Below are 17,162 nucleotides of genomic sequence, written 5' to 3'. Positions count from 1 at the left end.
GCCCAGGAGCTGGAGACAGCCTGGGCAACATAGTGAGACCTCATCTCTACAAAATCTTTTAAAAATTAGCTCAGCATGGTGGCATGTGCCTAAAGTCCCAGCTACTTAGGAGGTTAAGGTGGGAGGGCTGCTTGAGCCCAATAAGTGGAGGCTGCAGTGAACTGAGATGGTACCACTGCACTACAGCCTAGGTGACATATAGAATGAGACCCTGTCTCCAAAAAAAAAAGAGAATAAATACCAATGCTGCCCTCATTCATTCATTTAGTTTTGAGACAGGGTCTTTCTCTGTCACCCAGGAGTGCAGGAGTGCAGTGGTGCAACCATAGCTCACTGCAGCCTTGAGCTCAAGTGATCCTCCTGCCTCAGCCTCCCAAGTAGTCAGGACGACAAGTGTATGCCAACACACCCTGCTAATTTAAATTTTTCTTTTTTTTGAGACAGAGTCTTGCTTTGTCACCCAGGCTGGAGTACAATGGCACAATCTCGGCTCACTGTAACCTCCACCTCTTTGGTTCAAGTGATTCTCCTGCCTCATCCTCTGGAGTAGCTGGGATTACAGGCACCCAGCACCATGCCCGGCTAATTTTTGTATTTTTAGTAGAGATGGGTTTTCACCATATTGTCCAGGCTGGTCTTGAATTCATGACCTCAGGTGACCCATCCACCACGGCCTCCCAAAGTGCTGGGATTACTGGTGTGAGCCACTCCATCCATCCCCAATTTTTAAAATAGCAAAATCCTAAAACTGTTTCTTTTCTCAATATTTTGAAACAAAAATCAACTGTAAAATGAAAGAATTCTAAACAACAGGTAGTGAAAATATTTTTTTCTAATTCTACATGAAAGAAGAGTCAAACTCCAAACTATATTTTAACAAACATCAACATTAAAAAATAAATGTGGACTTTTGGAGTGATACAGGAAGAAACTCAACAAACACTGTCCCCAGCAAAACAATTTGACTGGTGAAAATATTTTAAAAACAATCATTTAGTCCCTGGAAATTATCCTAGGGCATTCAGCATAAGGAGAAACATTCTTGGCATTTGAACCAAGACCTTTTCCAGGGCAATTGGGTTCCCAGTGTTCTTGGCCTGCTACATTTGGGAAAGGATGTCAGCTCCGCAAGTAGGGGCTGGGTGGAGAAAGGGAGATTTTTCTCCACCTACCTACTTGGAATAGAACTTCTGCAACATGGCCGGGTGCGGTGGCTCACCCCTGTAATCCCAGCACTTTGGGATGCCAAGGCGGGGTGGATCACCTGAGGTCAGGAGTTTGAGACAAACCTGGCCAATATGACGGGACTCCATCTCTACTAAAAATATAAAAATTAGCCAGGCGTGGTGGCTCATACCTGTAATACCGACTACTCGGGAGGCTGAGGCATGAGAATCACTTGAACCCGGGAGGTGGAGGCTGCAGTGAGCTGAGATTGTACCACTGCACTCCAGCCTGGGTGACAGAAGGAGACTCTGTCTCAAAAAAAAAAAAAAAAAAAAAAAAAAAAGAGAAAAAAAAAGAACTTCTGCAAGACAGGGCCGGCAGGGAGAATTAGAAACACTCATAGACTGTGCCTCTTAGGGTGAAACTGTAACCCCAGGCTGGAAGTTGGGAGAGACTTGTCAAGTTGTCTCCTCTTGACCACACCTACCAGGAGTGGTGCGCCTGTGATAGAGCTTCCATAACAGAGGCATCTGTGTAAGATAATGGAGCAGGTCTTGGTTCAATCACCAAGGATACTTGTTCTTATTAAGATGTAATAGATTTTCGTATGTTTCTCCATATGCTAAATGTCCATAGGACAATTTCCAGGGGATTTAAGTGATTGTCTTCAAATAATTTTCACCAGTTAGGGTTGTTTCACTGCATAAAGTATGTGAAGCCTTCACATAACCATTCTGGAGGCTGAATTCTGCTAGATAATACTTTTTTTTTTAAAAAGAAAACTTGTTTCACAGAAAGGATATTATGATTTGCAACACTTTTCAAGTAAGGCTGTGGCAAGGTTTACTTCTTGTACGTTGCATAGAACCTCTCAAATGTCTCAGAAATATAGTTTGTGGCAGAGACTGCTGCTGTACTCAATTTTATTCTCCATTCTTTCTTTAGTAATAAAATTCCCAAGGTTCAACTTTACACATAGCTGACAAATTCAAGACTACATTGCAGGTCTCCTTTAAGGTAGGTATGGCAAGAGACAAATTCCTGTGACGCAATGTGAACACGGTAATATATATCATATCATATCCGAAAAGACAGGCCTGCCCTTTCCCCATTTCCACTGGGGAGGATGTGGTAGCAGGAGCTGGAATAGCCATATCTGACTAAGAATTTGAAGCAAAGTGTTGGAGACTGCTGAGCAACATGAGAGAAATTAGTTCCCTATCACCACTGAACTACCATTCTAGTCCAGGAATGCCTATTTAATCTTTTAGTAAGAAATAAATATAATTTTAGCTGTTAGTCCCTATATTTTTCTGTTACAGCTGCTTAAGCCATATCCTAACTCATACAATTTGTAACTCATAAAATGCCATTATGTGGTTTGATAAATTTGATTTCAATAATATTACAGATCTCAAAGTGATTATCAAGACTGTCAAATTTTCCTTTAATTTTTTTACATTATTTTGTAAGAGATGGGGTCTCATTATGTTGCTAAGGCTGGTTTCAAACTCCTGGCCTCAAGTGATCCTCGCACTTCAGCCTCTCAAGTAGCTGGGATTACAGGTGCAAGCGACAGCACCTGGCTTAATAATGTCAAATATTCAAGTGAAGAATACTGAGTTCTTGGGTATTGCAAAGTTTTCACTGTAGAATTGGGGGCTTGGTTTCTAGGTACATGCAGAAACACCAAATTTTAGAATGTACCTATTTCTTTACCTAACTTTGCCATTATGATTAGAGATTTTTATTTATATTGATGAACCAGATATATAAGCTTTTAAATATCTTCATAGTTCCTATGGTTACTTGGAGAACTGTTTTATGAAACAGCAGATTATATCTTTTAAATGTTTGTACCAACTAGAATTCTTGTTCTTTACATATGCAAAACAGTGTTTTCCAAACTTTTCTACATTGTAGCATACATGCAAGATAACATTTGTAAGGTAAACTGGGTTAACCCAAAGCTGCTCACGGCCAGGCTTTGTCAGGCTAGGCCAGGCCAGGCTCAGCTCCTCTCACAGGTGAGGGGAGGAACCATTTCCTCAAGGATCGCTAGCTGGAAAAATCTGATATATTTTAATAGAATTATATATCACTAAGGAATCTTGGGAACCAAAACAGACTAACTTTAATAAGCTCTTTTAACATGTAGAAGACATAATTTCCAGATACACCTTCTGAGAGTTTACTAATAAGTTTCTCTCCAAATAATACAAGTCATTTAGTTTTTTAATATATGCTATAGCACTACAGTACTAGAGCTCCTGCTAATATAGGATCCATGTGTTACTTGAGAAAGTATTAATAGAGTAGTCCCCTCTTATCCTTAAAGGATACCTTCCAAGACTCCAAGTGAATGTGTAAAACTATAGACAGTATCAAACCCTACATATATATTTTTTGATATTTTGTTTTTTTGATCTGATAACTGAGCAGGCTATTAAGTGACTCGTGGGCAGGTAGTGTTTACAGCATGGATGCACTGGACAAAGGGATAAGTCACATTCCAGGTGGGAGAGAGCAGGAGGGCATGGGAGTTCATCATGTTACTTAAAACAGCATGAAAATTAAAACTTATGAATTGCTTATTTCTGGAATTATTCAATATTTTTGAAATGTGACTGACTGCAGGTAACTGAAACCTCAGAAAGCAAAACTGTGAATAAGGGGGGGACTACTGTACTCTAAGTTGAAATATGTGATCATTATGTTCCTTCTATGATCACTCTCCTGTATTTATAAACATCAGATGCAAGATACTTATATATTGACTTTATCCTCAATTAAGAATGTTTTCTTTGAAAGGAAAAATACTAATTTTTTAAATGGAAGGACACCTAATCATCATTTGTGTTTTTAAAATTTATGTTAGCCCCTTTCCTTTCCCTTTCTTTCCTCCCTTCCCTTTTCCTGTTTGTGTGTGTATGTGTGTGTGTATAAATTCTCATCAAAATTAATAAAGGCAGTCAATGAAGCTCATACCAGTATGATTGTAGACAACATCAGTAATACAAATAATATTCCATTCCTTTTTTAATTTTTCCACTAGCTGTCCAACATCATTCCAGGTATACTTTCTATTAGGTCTTGAAAAGTCAGGATTTAATTCTAACTGATTGGCAAGGGAGTAGGATGACCTAGATAGTCCAAGAGTCTGCAATGGGGTAAAATGAATCATGTTGTAGCCTGCAAAACAAATAAAAACCACTGTAAAAACAAACAAACAAAACCAGCCTAAAATGAAGAAAATATAAATTTAAACTTTCTTAATTATAAATAGCAAGGCAAGCACGCTACTAAAAAAGAAGTCAAACACCTGGGTTCCAATACCAAGAGTTTAACAGACTTTAAGCAAGTTTATTTAAATCTTTCAAGATATCAGTGTCCTTATATACAAGACAGAGATAATGAGGTAATATTTGAAAAAATTCACACACACTGCCTATTAGAAAATTTATATACTTATGTGTAGTAAATCTATCCTCTACGAGCATATCAACATATGTCTTTCAGCTACTTTTAATGTTCCATAGTACTTGTATTCTGTTTTAGTTATGTCAGTGAACTTCTCATTCCTTTCTTCAAATATTATTCAATTTAAAAGCAGAAAATTAAAATTGAGATCAGGGGCAGTGGCTTGCACCTGTAATTCCAGCACTTTGGGAGGCCAAGGCAAGAGGACTGCTTGAGCCCAGGAATTCAAGACCAGCCTGGGCAACACAGTGCGACTTTTGTCTCTACAAAAAATAGATCAGGCCACTGCACTCCAGTCTGGGTGACAGAGTGAGACCTTGTCTTAAAATATATATATATATGGCTGGGCACGGTGGTTCATGCCTGTAATCCCAGCACCTTGGGAAGCTGAGGTGGGCATATCACTTGAGGTCAGGAGTTTGAGACCAGCCTGGGCAACATGGTGAAACCCCATCTCTACTAAAAATACAAAAATTAGCCAGGCGTGGTGGTGCATGCCTGTAATCCCAGCTACTAGGGAGGCTGCAACACAGGAATTACTTGAAGCCAGGAGGCTGCAATGAGCTGAGATTGCACCACTGCACTCCAGCCTGGCTGACAGAGTGAGACCCTGTCTCAAAAAAAAAAAAAAAAAAAAAAAAAAAAAGAAAAAATTAATCTTGCCCTTTGCTTAAGAGTAAAATACAACTTAAGTTTCATTTTGCTCTTGATATGGATGATAGCATATGTCTTCTACACAAAAGATGGTTAAGCAATGCTTGTTGAATTAAAATGATATATAATGATAACACATTTTCCTTCACTTTTCAATAGCTTACTTCTGATTTTTATATGGTAAAGTCCCAGAAATGATAATTATTTCATTATGGAGCTCCTTCATTTCTTAAGAGGAACCACAAAATTTGCCATTTTTATAGGTTAAAAATGGTTAAGTATCAAAAATTTAATATGGGCTGGGTGCAGTGGTTCATGTCTATAATCCCAGCACTTTGGGAGGCCGAGGCAGGTGGATCACGAGGTCAGAAGTTTGAGACCAGCCTGGCCAACATGGTGAAACCCTGCATCTACTAAAAATACAAAAATGAGCTGGGCTTGGTGGTGGGCACCTGTAATCCCAGCTACTCAGGAGGCTGAGGTGGGAGAATCATTTGAACCCAGGAGGTGGAGGTTGCAGTGAGCCAAGATCGCGCCATTGCACTCCAGCCTAGGTGACAGGGCAAGACTCCATTTCAAAAAAAAAAAATTTTTTTTTAATATGGTTCTATCTACTTATATTACCAAATATAATAAGAAACAAAATTAAATGTAGAGGCAGAAAGATATAGTTTGGATTTGTGTCCCTGCCCAAATCTCACTTCAAATTGTAATCCCCAGTGTTGCAGGAGGGGCCTGGTGAGAGAAAGCTGGTGGATTTCCCCCTTGTTCTCATGATAGTGAGTGAGTTTTCACAAGATCTGGTTGTTTAAAAGCATGTAGCACCTCCTGTTTTGTTCTCTTCCTCCTTCTCCAGCCATGTAAGACGTGCCTGCTTCCCCTCTGCCTTCTGCCATGACTGTAAGTTTCTTGAGGCCTTCCCAGCCATGCCTCCTGTACAGCCTGTAGAACTGTGAGTCAAACCTCTTTTCTTTATCAATTACCCAGTCTCAGGTAGTTCTTTATAGCAATGAGAGAATGAACTAATACACAAAACTTTTGAAATCTGTATCACAGAAGATAATTACATTTATTTTTTTAAATAAGAAAAAGCAAGTTGACATTACCTGATTCTTTTGCAACCCTAAGTCTGCTTTCCCATTCATCAAAAGGTCCCAAACACTTAGCTAAAAATGTCTGAAGAGTAACACAGTCCAAGGGTAGCATATGATTATCAGCACCAACACGTAAAATGGGGTCCACAACTATGTAACCTCCACCACTTTTCTCATTTCTAAGGGAAAAAACAAAACAAAAACTTTTCAGTCATTGATAGAAAAATAATCCTCATATAATATAGTCTGACTCTAACTAAAAGGTTAATTGTCCCAAATAAAATATATTTATTTCTAAGCACATAAAATCATTTTAAAAGTTGCAACAAAACTTAATGGAAAAGCTACTTTTACCCTTTCACAATCTACATAACTACATGTATAATACACAAAATATCCAATAATGTTGGTTTAATGAAAAATAAGTATACTAAAACCTATCAGTAATAACAACGGCATGCAAATAAACAGCAACCTATAATCAGATTGCATGAAATGACTACAGTTTTTAAGATGTTACTTAAAATACATTTACATGATACTTTAGCTCTGCAATGGGCCATACAATTACCTCCTAGAAATCAAAGAATATTCCATTTGCATCTCAAGGAAGCATTGTAAAAATTGCACTGCCATGGTTCATACAGTAACATTTACAAGTTAGGTAACTTCAAATTACAGAATAAATTAACTTTTTTTTTCTCGCAAACAAAACACCTGACTTACCCTTGAAGGAAATAATACTGAAATGAACCAGATTGTTGCAGATTAAGTTTACAGTACTTATCAGAATCATCTTCTCTTTCTGTTGGATTTTCCCAATCCAGAGAACGGAATTTTTGTCTATTAAATGTTTCTCCAGGAAATGGGTAATTTGTAAACACGGTAACTGCTTTTCCCTGTAAAGTTGGGCCTAATCGGAACTGTAGTTCAAACCCTAAATAAAAAGCACATTTTAATAACCTCATTGTAGGACTTAAATTACCATGATTGAAAAAATACATGTTTTATTTAAAAAACCTTGATTTTTCAATTATGTTTAACATAACTCCACAAACCTAATGCTGTTTTGGCACTACTTTGTATTCCAATTTAGCTGAATTTCATATTTTAGTAAGTATAGTAAACATCATAGAGCTGTCTGCTCTATAATGTCTCTTTCTCCTTCCCCTGGAAACTCATTCCCATTCACATAGCAACTCTGGGATGTGCAAATTTTTATACAACCCCATTTACCATGATCCCCCATCCTCAACCCTGAATTAAGTACCCAGTGGTGGGCATCTGAGGAGAGGCCTTCTCTAGTATTTTTCTAACTGCAACAGAGAAAGCTGGTTTCTCTATGGTGTCAGAAAGTATGTGATAGTATGTAAAACTTGGGAGCTGCCATGGGACAATTATCTCACCATACTGAGAAAGCCAGTCTTCACTGACAGAAGTCAACCTCTATAAAGGCAGAATTCAGGATTCTAACAGGAGTTCTGAAGGCAACTGAACCTGATTGATGTCTGCTCAAGTCCAGTGATGTGCTAATAAAGATTTAGCAACTGACTAGGGTGGTGGGAACCTCTGACTTGGAGTGTTTGCTGACTTTCTGGTGGAAATAATCCTGACGTGGACAATCTTAAGCTACCAACACGACAACATGGAACGTGGAAGTGGGAAGGGATGTGCACAATCAGCTCTTGTGAGCCAGCATAAACACCTCCAACACACTACTGCCTATATCCCTATGCTTCATGGTTTAGTTATTAAAGCTGTTCTTGTAATCCTGAGAGCCAATGCATTTATTTCTACTTTTGCCCAAGTTAGGTTATTTTTTAAAAAACACACCTTAGACTTGTGCACTGTGCTGCAAGTATTTTGCCATAAGAGAAAACAAATAAGCACATTACAGTTAAAACTATACTGTGAAAGAAACGTTTTGGTTGGTTTAAAGCAGACTTTAAACTTCCTTTACAATTATTAGAATATGAAAATACTATGGTCAAGTCTATTAGAAATATAATACATATAAATGTTAAACATGAATATAACTTTCAATTAGTAATGGGCAATAATAACTGATGAGGCAGGGAAGTTTAGTTCCACTGAGTAAAATCTTTAACATCTAAGGAATTTCTTTGAGAGGAAAAAAACTTTTATATATTTAATATATATTATTTATAATTTATAATCCTTGATTTATTAAACATTCAACAAAGTAATAAAAGAGGATATACTAACAGGAATATTTTCTGTGAAGAAAATACTTCAGTAAGAGACACTAAGAGAATGCTGTATAATGAAACTAAGAATTTCTTCTCTAAGCAACTACATGTACTTTTTCTATAATATAATTTGGCATTAATATATTAAGAATGTTTATACTTTTTGATCTAGGAATTTTATATAGATTTTTTGAGAAAAGTATATGATATAAACAGTGATTATGTATAAAGGAGATATCTATCACAGCCTCATTTATTGAAATTAAATAAACTGACAATAACCTAAATATCTAATGATTGGCAATGATTAAATAAATTATGATAAATCTACAAGTTGGCATATTACAAAGCCATTACAAATCATGTTATCAAAAGATATTTGGCCAGATACAATAGCTCACGCCTGTAATCCCAACTCTGGGAGGCCAAGGCAGGAGGATCACCTGAGGTCAGAAGTTTGAGACCAGCCTGACCAACATGGCAAAACCCTGTCTCTACTAACAATGCAAAAATAGCTGGGTGTGGTGGTGTCCACCTGTAATCCCAGCTACTTAGGAGGCTGAGGCAGGAGAATTGCTTCAACCCAGGAGGCAGAGGTTGCAGTAAGCCAAGATCGCACGACTGCACTCCAGCATGGGTGACACAGCAAGACTCCATTAAAAAAAGTAACAATAATAACTACTTTTAATTTATTTTATTTTGTTACATTTTACATATTTATGTAGAGCTTTTAAAATATCTTCTGGAAAAAAGTATGGCTGAAACGCGGCAGTAGGCAGGGAGGTAGAGTACGTGCACCATACTACTACTACAAATAGGGGAAAAAGGCAGTTTACAACATTGTTTAGATAGTATAATCCTAATTTTTTAAAAACAAAACACAGAAAAAATGCTTTTTATACATTTGCATAATTTTATAATTGGGGAAATCATTTTAAAATTAGAGTTACAATTATGAAGGGATAGACTAAGAAATAATTACACAAAGAATTAAAACATGAACTAAAATATTTAGTGACTGAGAAGCATAAACATTTACATCTCACAAGAATGACTAAATTTATCATTAGGAGAAATAGTGTCATTTTGAACAAGTACAAATAGCAGAGATTAGCTGTCTGGGTATATGTGTACAACCTGTGCCCCGTTAAGTTTATACAAATATTGTTTTTACAATTACACAAGGATTCAGAGAACTTGCAGTGCAAAGGTTAAAACTCATCTAAAATCTCCAAAATAGTATTTGGATCAGCGCTCTACCTTCAGGAAAAAACCCCAATAATTCCCAAACTAATTCCTTTATTTATATAATATATATGTATGATGTTCTAATAGATTATGTAAATTACAAAACACAAAAGTTAACAATGAGATAAGATATAAATGAAATAAATAATATGCTTTATTTAGTTCTCACTAAAAATTAATACTGATATCTCTCAGTGAAAACAATGTAACTAAATAAATTTCATTACTTTAAAAAGTCTTGATTTTCATATTTTATAATAAAGTGATTCAAAGATTTCAAGTTCTGTTTATTTTGGGTAAAATCATATAATGATGGAAGAAGCATTTCTAAAAATATATATTCAAAATGCTTTCGCTATAGCAAGGGCTGGCAAAGTATATCCAGCCCAATCCCCATTTCTGTAAATGAAGTTTTACTGGAACACAGCTACATCCATTCATGTATGTTTGCCTATGGCTGCTTTCCTGCTACAATAGGAGTCGAGTCGCTGCAATAGGGAATGCATTGCCTGAAGAGCTACAAAGATTTGCGATCTGAACTTTTACAGGAAAATATGTGCCAAACTCTGCTCCACCGCATCAATTTCCTTCAAAAAAGCACTTAAAACTTTCTCACTCATGTTTACATCAAAGAATTAAGTTTTTATTTTTTCTGAAAATATTTTCTAAGTATCATACTATCTAAGACTACTTGCTATTCCTGAAAAGGACAAATCTCAAACACTTTCTAACTCATCTTTTAAGTTTGATCACTTCTGTGAGGTAAAAGAACTATTCTTGGTTACTCTACTTCTCCTTATAAAGTAATATAGAGACTCCGTTATTTAAGATAATATAACCTGTAAAGCTACTTAACCTAGCTTAAGTAAAAGTGCAATTCACGGCAACATACTGCAAACAAATGAGGGTGTGATTGTCAACCCCTTCTAGACCTATAAACTCTACGTTGTCTTCTGAGTATGCCTTTTTTGTTTATAACTTATCTGACATACAAACTGAGAGTGTAATTCATATATTAACATAATTCAATGTTGTTAACACAGACTGAAAAACTAAAATAGGTAGAAAGAAAATAAAATACAGGGAAGAAGGAAGGAAGGGAGGGAAGGGAGGGATAGATGTTACATTTTCCTTCTGTAGCCCAATAGATATATCAGCGCATACCCCGAGGGATACACAGCCACTCTGTAGACCTCTAATGCAAATCACTGAAACTAAAATTTTTATATACAGTAAATGAAACATCAGAGGACCTAGAGTAGGTCAGATTCCATGACTAAGTTTGTTAAAATTAGCTGAGGTCATAGCAGTACATGGTGTGGCTATCTTATTCCTCATACTAACGCTAGGATACTTTACTTGTATTAGCCATATCTCTCTTGTAGGCAACTAGCATGATGAGGGATTAAACTATTATTGTAAATAAATATGTTCTATCTTTTCCCCTCCACTCAATTTATAGAAACTCAATCTAATCAAAGAACCTTTATGTATAAATGTTTTCTTTAAAAAATAGTAAAAATTATAAATTTCATCAACCTATTTAAAAGATGGTAGAATTTCAGATTTGGGAAGTACTTATTTTGTTCATTCTTTTTTTTGAGACTGAGTCTCGCTCTGTTGCCCAGGCTGGAGTACAGTGGCGTGATCTTGGCTCACTGCAACCTCTGCCTACTGGGTTCAAGCGATTCTCCTGCCTCAGCCTCCTGAATAGCTGGGACTACAGGCGCATGTCACCACACCCGGCTAATTTTTGTATTTTTGGTAGAGATGGGGTTTCACCATGTTGGTCAGGCTGGTCTTGAACTCCTGATCTCAGGTGAACCACCCACCTTGGCCTCCCAAAGTGCGGTATTACAGGAGTAAGCCACCATGCCGGGTCTGATTTTATTCATTATTCTACCACTAAATGAGATAAGAAATAAAAGAAAAAGCTATGATTTTGTCTAGGAAAGATCATTATTTAGTCTTGTACTTGTTGAATTGGAAGAATCTATAGAAATATCAGTCTTAAAAACGAGGAGGAATTCCTTCTTGTAGAAAAGAGAGAAGGAAAGAAATATGAGGGCTTTGGTGACCAATTAAATATGAAAGAGCTAGAAATTGCCAGTTTTTCTCCACATTTGATTGGTTACCAAGTCCTCTGAACTTTAAAATAACTCACACTTTGTCCTCTCTTTTTCTTTTCTTTTTTTTTGAGTCGGAGTCTCGCTCTGTTGCCCAGGCTGGAGTGCAGTGGCATGATCTTGGCTTATGGCAACTTCTGCCTCCTGGATTCCAGCGATTCTCCTGCCTCAGCCTCCCGAGTAGCTGGGATTATAGGCACCTACCACGATGCCCGGCTAATTTTTGTATTTTTAGGAGAGACAGGGTTTCACCATGTTGGCCAGGCAGGTCTCAAACTCCTGAACTCAGGTGATCCGCCTGCCTTGGCCTCCCAAAGTGCCAAGATTACAGGTGTGAGTTACTGCGCCTGGCCTTGTCCTCTTTTTTTCAGCTCAGACTGTTAAAACTCTTTTCTTTAACCAGATGTGTTTTTAAAATAGCCTTCTCAATGCTTCTTGTCTCCAATGTCCCTTCTCTTCAACTCATCTTTCACATTTCAAATTATCTTCTAAAATAATATGATCACACCATTACTGCAAAAATAGGTGACATACTCTAATTTATAACATTTGGATATATTTACCGGTTTTAACCAGAGTTATAAAGTCAACCACATCATTCTTTTTTCATAAATTCTTCACATTTCCCTCTTCAAATAAGTTAGCTGAATTTATAATTTTTGCTAGTTTTAACTAGAGTCTTAGTAATAAATCAACAAGTACTTAACTGTTGTACACTGCACTAGGTTTGTAAGGCTGTCCTTATCCTCACAGAATTTTCATTTTATTTTATTTTATTTATTTTATTTTATATATTTTTTAAGACAGAGTTTTGCTCTTGTTGCCCAGGCTGGAGTGCAACGGCGTGATCTCGGCTCACTGCAACTTCTGCATCCCAGGTTCAAGCGATTCTCCTCCCTCAGCCTTCCAAATAGATGGGATCACAGGCATGCGCTACCACACCTGGCTAATTTTTGTGTTTTTAGTAGAGACGGGGTTTCACCATGTTGAGCAGGTTGAATGGTCTCGAAATCCTCACCTCAGGTGACCCACATGCCTTGGCCTCCCAAAATGCTGGGATTATAGGCGTGAGCCACCGCGCCAAGGCCTTTTATTTTTGTTTTTTAAAGACAGGGTCTGACTCTGTCACCCAGGCTGGAGGGCAATGTTGGGATCATAGCTCACTACAGCCTTTAACTCCTGGGCTCAAGAGATCCTTCTGCCTCACCCTCCTAAGTTGCTGGGGACCACAGCCAAGCACCATCATGCCCAGCTAATTTTGTTTCTTTTTTTGTAGAGATAAAGTCTTACTATGTTGTCCAAGCTGACCATGAACTCCTGGCCTCAAGTGATCCTCCAGCCTCAGCCTCCCAAAGCACTGAGATTACAAGTGTGAGTCACCTGTCCTCATCAATTCTCACAGATTTTAAACCCTAGTCTGACACTGTAAGACTAACAAGCTTTTAGACACTGCTTCATTATTCAGCACTTAATAGTTCTGTGCTCATTGTGTAGTTGGAAGTCAAAGGAAGCAGACAGTGAAAAATTAGGGAAAGACTTCACAAAGGAGGTAGAATTCTAGCTGAAAGTTGAAACTTAGGCAACACATAGACTGATGGTAAATGGGATTTAACAGTTATAAAGGAATCTGATGGGAGCAGGGGTATAAGGACAGGCATGAGAAAAGCTGCTGAGAAGGGAATTGATAGGGATGACTTGGGCAACTGTAAAGATCTATAACATTAATGATGGAGAATAATGAGATACAATCTTGGTTAAGGAAGGTGTAGTCTCATTACAGAATGTCTTGGAAGTCAGAGAGAGGTATTTAAATTTGATTTTATACATACCACTAAATAAAAAGGGAAGAGACTGCATAAGATTATTCTGGCATCTATATTCAACCATACAGAATAGACAAGGCAATCAGGGATATTTGGAAAGAAATTGTAAGCTTAAAAAGAGACTGCAGGAAAAAAGAAGAAATCGTCAAAGAAGAATATAAGGTTTCTACCCTGGGAACTATAAAAATGGAGATGCCACGAAATAAACAGGGAAGCTCAGAAATAAAGAAGGATTGAGAATGGGGAGGGGATATTTTTGGACATGCCAGATTTAAGCACATCCAAGTTGAGCTATCCTAATGCTATTCTATTGCATAATATCAGGTTGAAGCCAAGGTCCAGGGTGGGAATACATGGAGTGATTCATATAAATGCCTTATATTTATTTAGGGCTTTGTCACTAGAAATTCATGTATTATTAATTTTGAGTCTCAAAACCTAGAAAGGTAGAACAGAAATTACCACTTTCATTTCACCAATATATTAATGCTCAGAATTGGGGCCACGTCCGGTGGCTTATGCTTGTAATCCCAGTACTTTGAGAGGCCAAGGAGGGAGGGTTGCTTGAGACCAGGAGTTCAAAATCAACCTGGGCAACATAGTGAGACCCAGTCTACAAAAAAAAAAAAAAAAAAAAAAAAAATTAGCTGGGCATAGTGGTGCATGCCTGTCGTACCAGATACTTGGGAGGCTGAGGCAGGAGAATTGTCTGAGCCTAGGAAGTCGAGGCCACAGTGAGCCGTGATCATGCCACAGCACTCAGCTTGGGCAAGAGAGTAAGACCCTGTTTCAGAAAAAGAGAAAAGAAAAAAAAAAGAAATGAACGCTCCGAATTAATGTAACTTGCCCCAAGTCAGCTTGTTAGCCGCAGAGCCAGCTCCTGGCTCTCTACCCTTGTCATCAAACACTGAAAGCTTCCAAGAAGAAGCAAGCTCAAGGCCTTTCCTCCAAAAGGAGTCGTCAGCACAGAGGCAACAGTTGAGGCCATGAGACTGTGTAACTAATTCTTCGAAGGAGAACAGAAAAAGAAAGAATTCCTAGCAGATACCCATAATTAATTAAAAAGTGAAAGGAAGAGAGCCCAGTAAGAGACACCAAGTTGACAAGAATTCGCAACAGGGTAGGGGGGGAAAAAAAAATCTAAACCAGAAAAGTGCAGAGTCAGGAAAGCCAAAAATGGAGTAGGTACTCAGTGATTTTAAATGCCAAAGTTGGAAAAAGACACGGATTTGGCATGAACATAACACATTGTGTGTGTGACATTTTTTTCCAAAAATTTACCTCTTAAAACATTAGGGAAACTAAAAAATTCCTTCGAAGGGTTTATGACTATCAACATCCATTTGGTACATTAATAAGGGTGATTGCATTTTTCATATACTATACTTCTTCAATGTTGAAAAATTACAAAGGTGAAGAAAATAAAACATCTATTAACTAGTCTTGTAGAAAAGTAATTTGATCTTTTAAATACAGATCAACTATATTTCAACATAACCAGATAAGCGATTGCACTTTTTATTTGGTAAGAAAATATTTTCAGTTTTTACCTTCTCCACATTTGAGAGGTTTTTGATATACATAAGCAATAGTTTACTATACTTTTTGCTGTAACCTATTTTGTCAATTCAAAGGTTCAACAAAGGAAAGGAGGCAGAGGTATATAAAAGCAAAACTACACACACACTCAAAGCGAAATTACATACGAAGTAATTTATCAAGTTTTAATAGTAAATGTTATTAGAAATGATATGGTCAATCTTCTGATCACATATTTAACTTCAATCTTAAGTGGGAGTTAGTATGCAGAGAAAAGTGAGCTACTTTATCCTTATCCTAACATGAGGGATATAAAATATTTTTAATTTAAATCAACATTCATTAGTGATATATGGAGAACACAGAACTATCTTTGTACAAATCAAGTTTTAGATCTTGGAAATAATATTTATCTTAAACCTTTAAAAAAATTAACAGGACTGCCAATGAATTAAAAGTTTAAAAGATGCAAAGGAGCAAGTCAAACAACTTGCTACTGACCTTGTTCAAGTCTGAAGAGGGTCTTTTCCAGCTTCTCCATTTCGTTCAGAAGTAAAATTCGAATCTGTTTACTGTGCCCCATTTTGGCTTCTAGAGGATTTGAAATCTTTCACAAGAATTAAAAGAACTCCACAGTCGAATGAGTTACCCCTATGAAACAAAAAGGAATTAAAATATCGAACATAACTATTGCCTTAAACTCTCCAGAGCTGACAGCGGCACTTACATGTTCGAAGTGTGTTTTATGCCTAGCAAAGCAACGAAAGAGAACGAATCTTATAACTAATAAGATTCGAGAAGGCAAATTAATAGTTGTTTCCTGCCTTTGAGCACAACCAATAAAACCGAAATAAAAATGCTGTGTTATAGATTCTTACAATTAAAAACATTAAAAACCTAGAGCATTCTCAGAGAAAAGCAACACATTCGGGAAAGCCTGAAGTCAGGGGGACATTCCCAGCCCCAAGCCACAGGGCTCTGGAGACTCCGAATGGCACTTCTGCTTACAAGAGATTAGTCTGCTCAAAGATAACAGGTGGGCGATCTCCCCATTCCCAAATTCGGGTCGTCAGCCACCAATGGGGAGATGAGAACAGAGGGAAGCAGTTGTTGCCTCTGGAATAGTTGCCGTAGACAGAAGATGTACAGAGCGAGCTATAGATAGAAAGAATGCGCTTCCCCGCGAGGCCAGCGGCATTCCTAGCACTTACGCCGAGAGAGTTATACGTGCGACTTCTGGGGCACTGCAGGACCCGCGACTCTGGTGCTACGGTCGGGGGAGGGGACCAGGAGAAACAGAAGGGGAAAGGCTGGCTGCCCAGCCGCGCACAGAAGCCGCAGCCCAAGGAGGGCCGGGCACCTTGAAGGGCAAAGGGAGGGGCGGCGGGCGGCTGGGGCAGGGCCGAGGAGGCTGGGTGAGGAGCAAGTGGCGTCTCAGCGACTCCGCCTCGCGCGGGGTCCGGGGCACACCTGGGACCCCACCGGGCCGTGCGCACACTCGCTCCAGGTGGGAGCGGACCAGTCCGCTGGCCCATTTCCGGGAGGCTCGACCCGCTCGCCCCGACCGCTAGTCTCGCGAGAGCGTGGTCACCGCACCGTCTCAGTCGGCTCCGGGCCCAGAGACCTGGAGCCCGCTGCGGCCGAGGCCGGGAGCCGCATTTTCTCCTCGTCACGGGGAGGGTGCGGCGGCCAAGGCGCGGCCTTCCTTTAACAACCTGCGAGCTCACAGTTGCACATGAAAATCCCGCGGTACCAGGCTGCGAGCTAGGTGGAGCTGCACAGTAGGATTTTTTGGTGGGAAGGGCTGAATGGTGAGGGGCA

The 17,162-nt window shown here is 38.5% G+C and overlaps 1 protein-coding gene across 5 annotated transcripts in view; it reads right to left on the bottom strand.

Annotated features, from left to right (window-relative positions):
* The window catches only part of AGL (amylo-alpha-1, 6-glucosidase, 4-alpha-glucanotransferase), a 71,317-nt gene extending 54,439 nt beyond the window's left edge, over positions 1-16,878 (bottom strand). Inside the window, exons 1-5 of one of the 5 annotated variants that reach the window (XM_031651131.1) lie at positions 16,553-16,878; positions 15,843-15,992; positions 7,122-7,332; positions 6,408-6,574; positions 4,156-4,359 (exon numbers count right to left, since the gene is read on the bottom strand). In XM_031651131.1, the coding sequence (XP_031506991.1) occupies positions 4,156-4,359; positions 6,408-6,574; positions 7,122-7,332; positions 15,843-15,924 (664 nt within the window). In that variant the 5' untranslated portion in view covers positions 15,925-15,992; positions 16,553-16,878. Of the gene's footprint in view, positions 1-4,155; positions 4,360-6,407; positions 6,575-7,121; positions 7,333-15,842; positions 15,993-16,068; positions 16,522-16,552 lie in introns of those variants that run through there. The other 4 variants (XM_031651148.1, XM_031651141.1, XM_031651145.1 and 1 more) reach the window with 4 other exon arrangements.
* Positions 16,879-17,162: the final 284 nt, after the last annotated feature.

The sequence above is a fragment of the Papio anubis genome, chromosome 1 (genome assembly GCF_008728515.1).
Source record: "Papio anubis isolate 15944 chromosome 1, Panubis1.0, whole genome shotgun sequence".
Classification (NCBI taxonomy): domain Eukaryota; kingdom Metazoa; phylum Chordata; class Mammalia; order Primates; family Cercopithecidae; genus Papio; species Papio anubis.
Note: the sequence above shows the minus strand (reverse complement) of the source record. Positions and strands in the feature narration are given on the sequence as shown.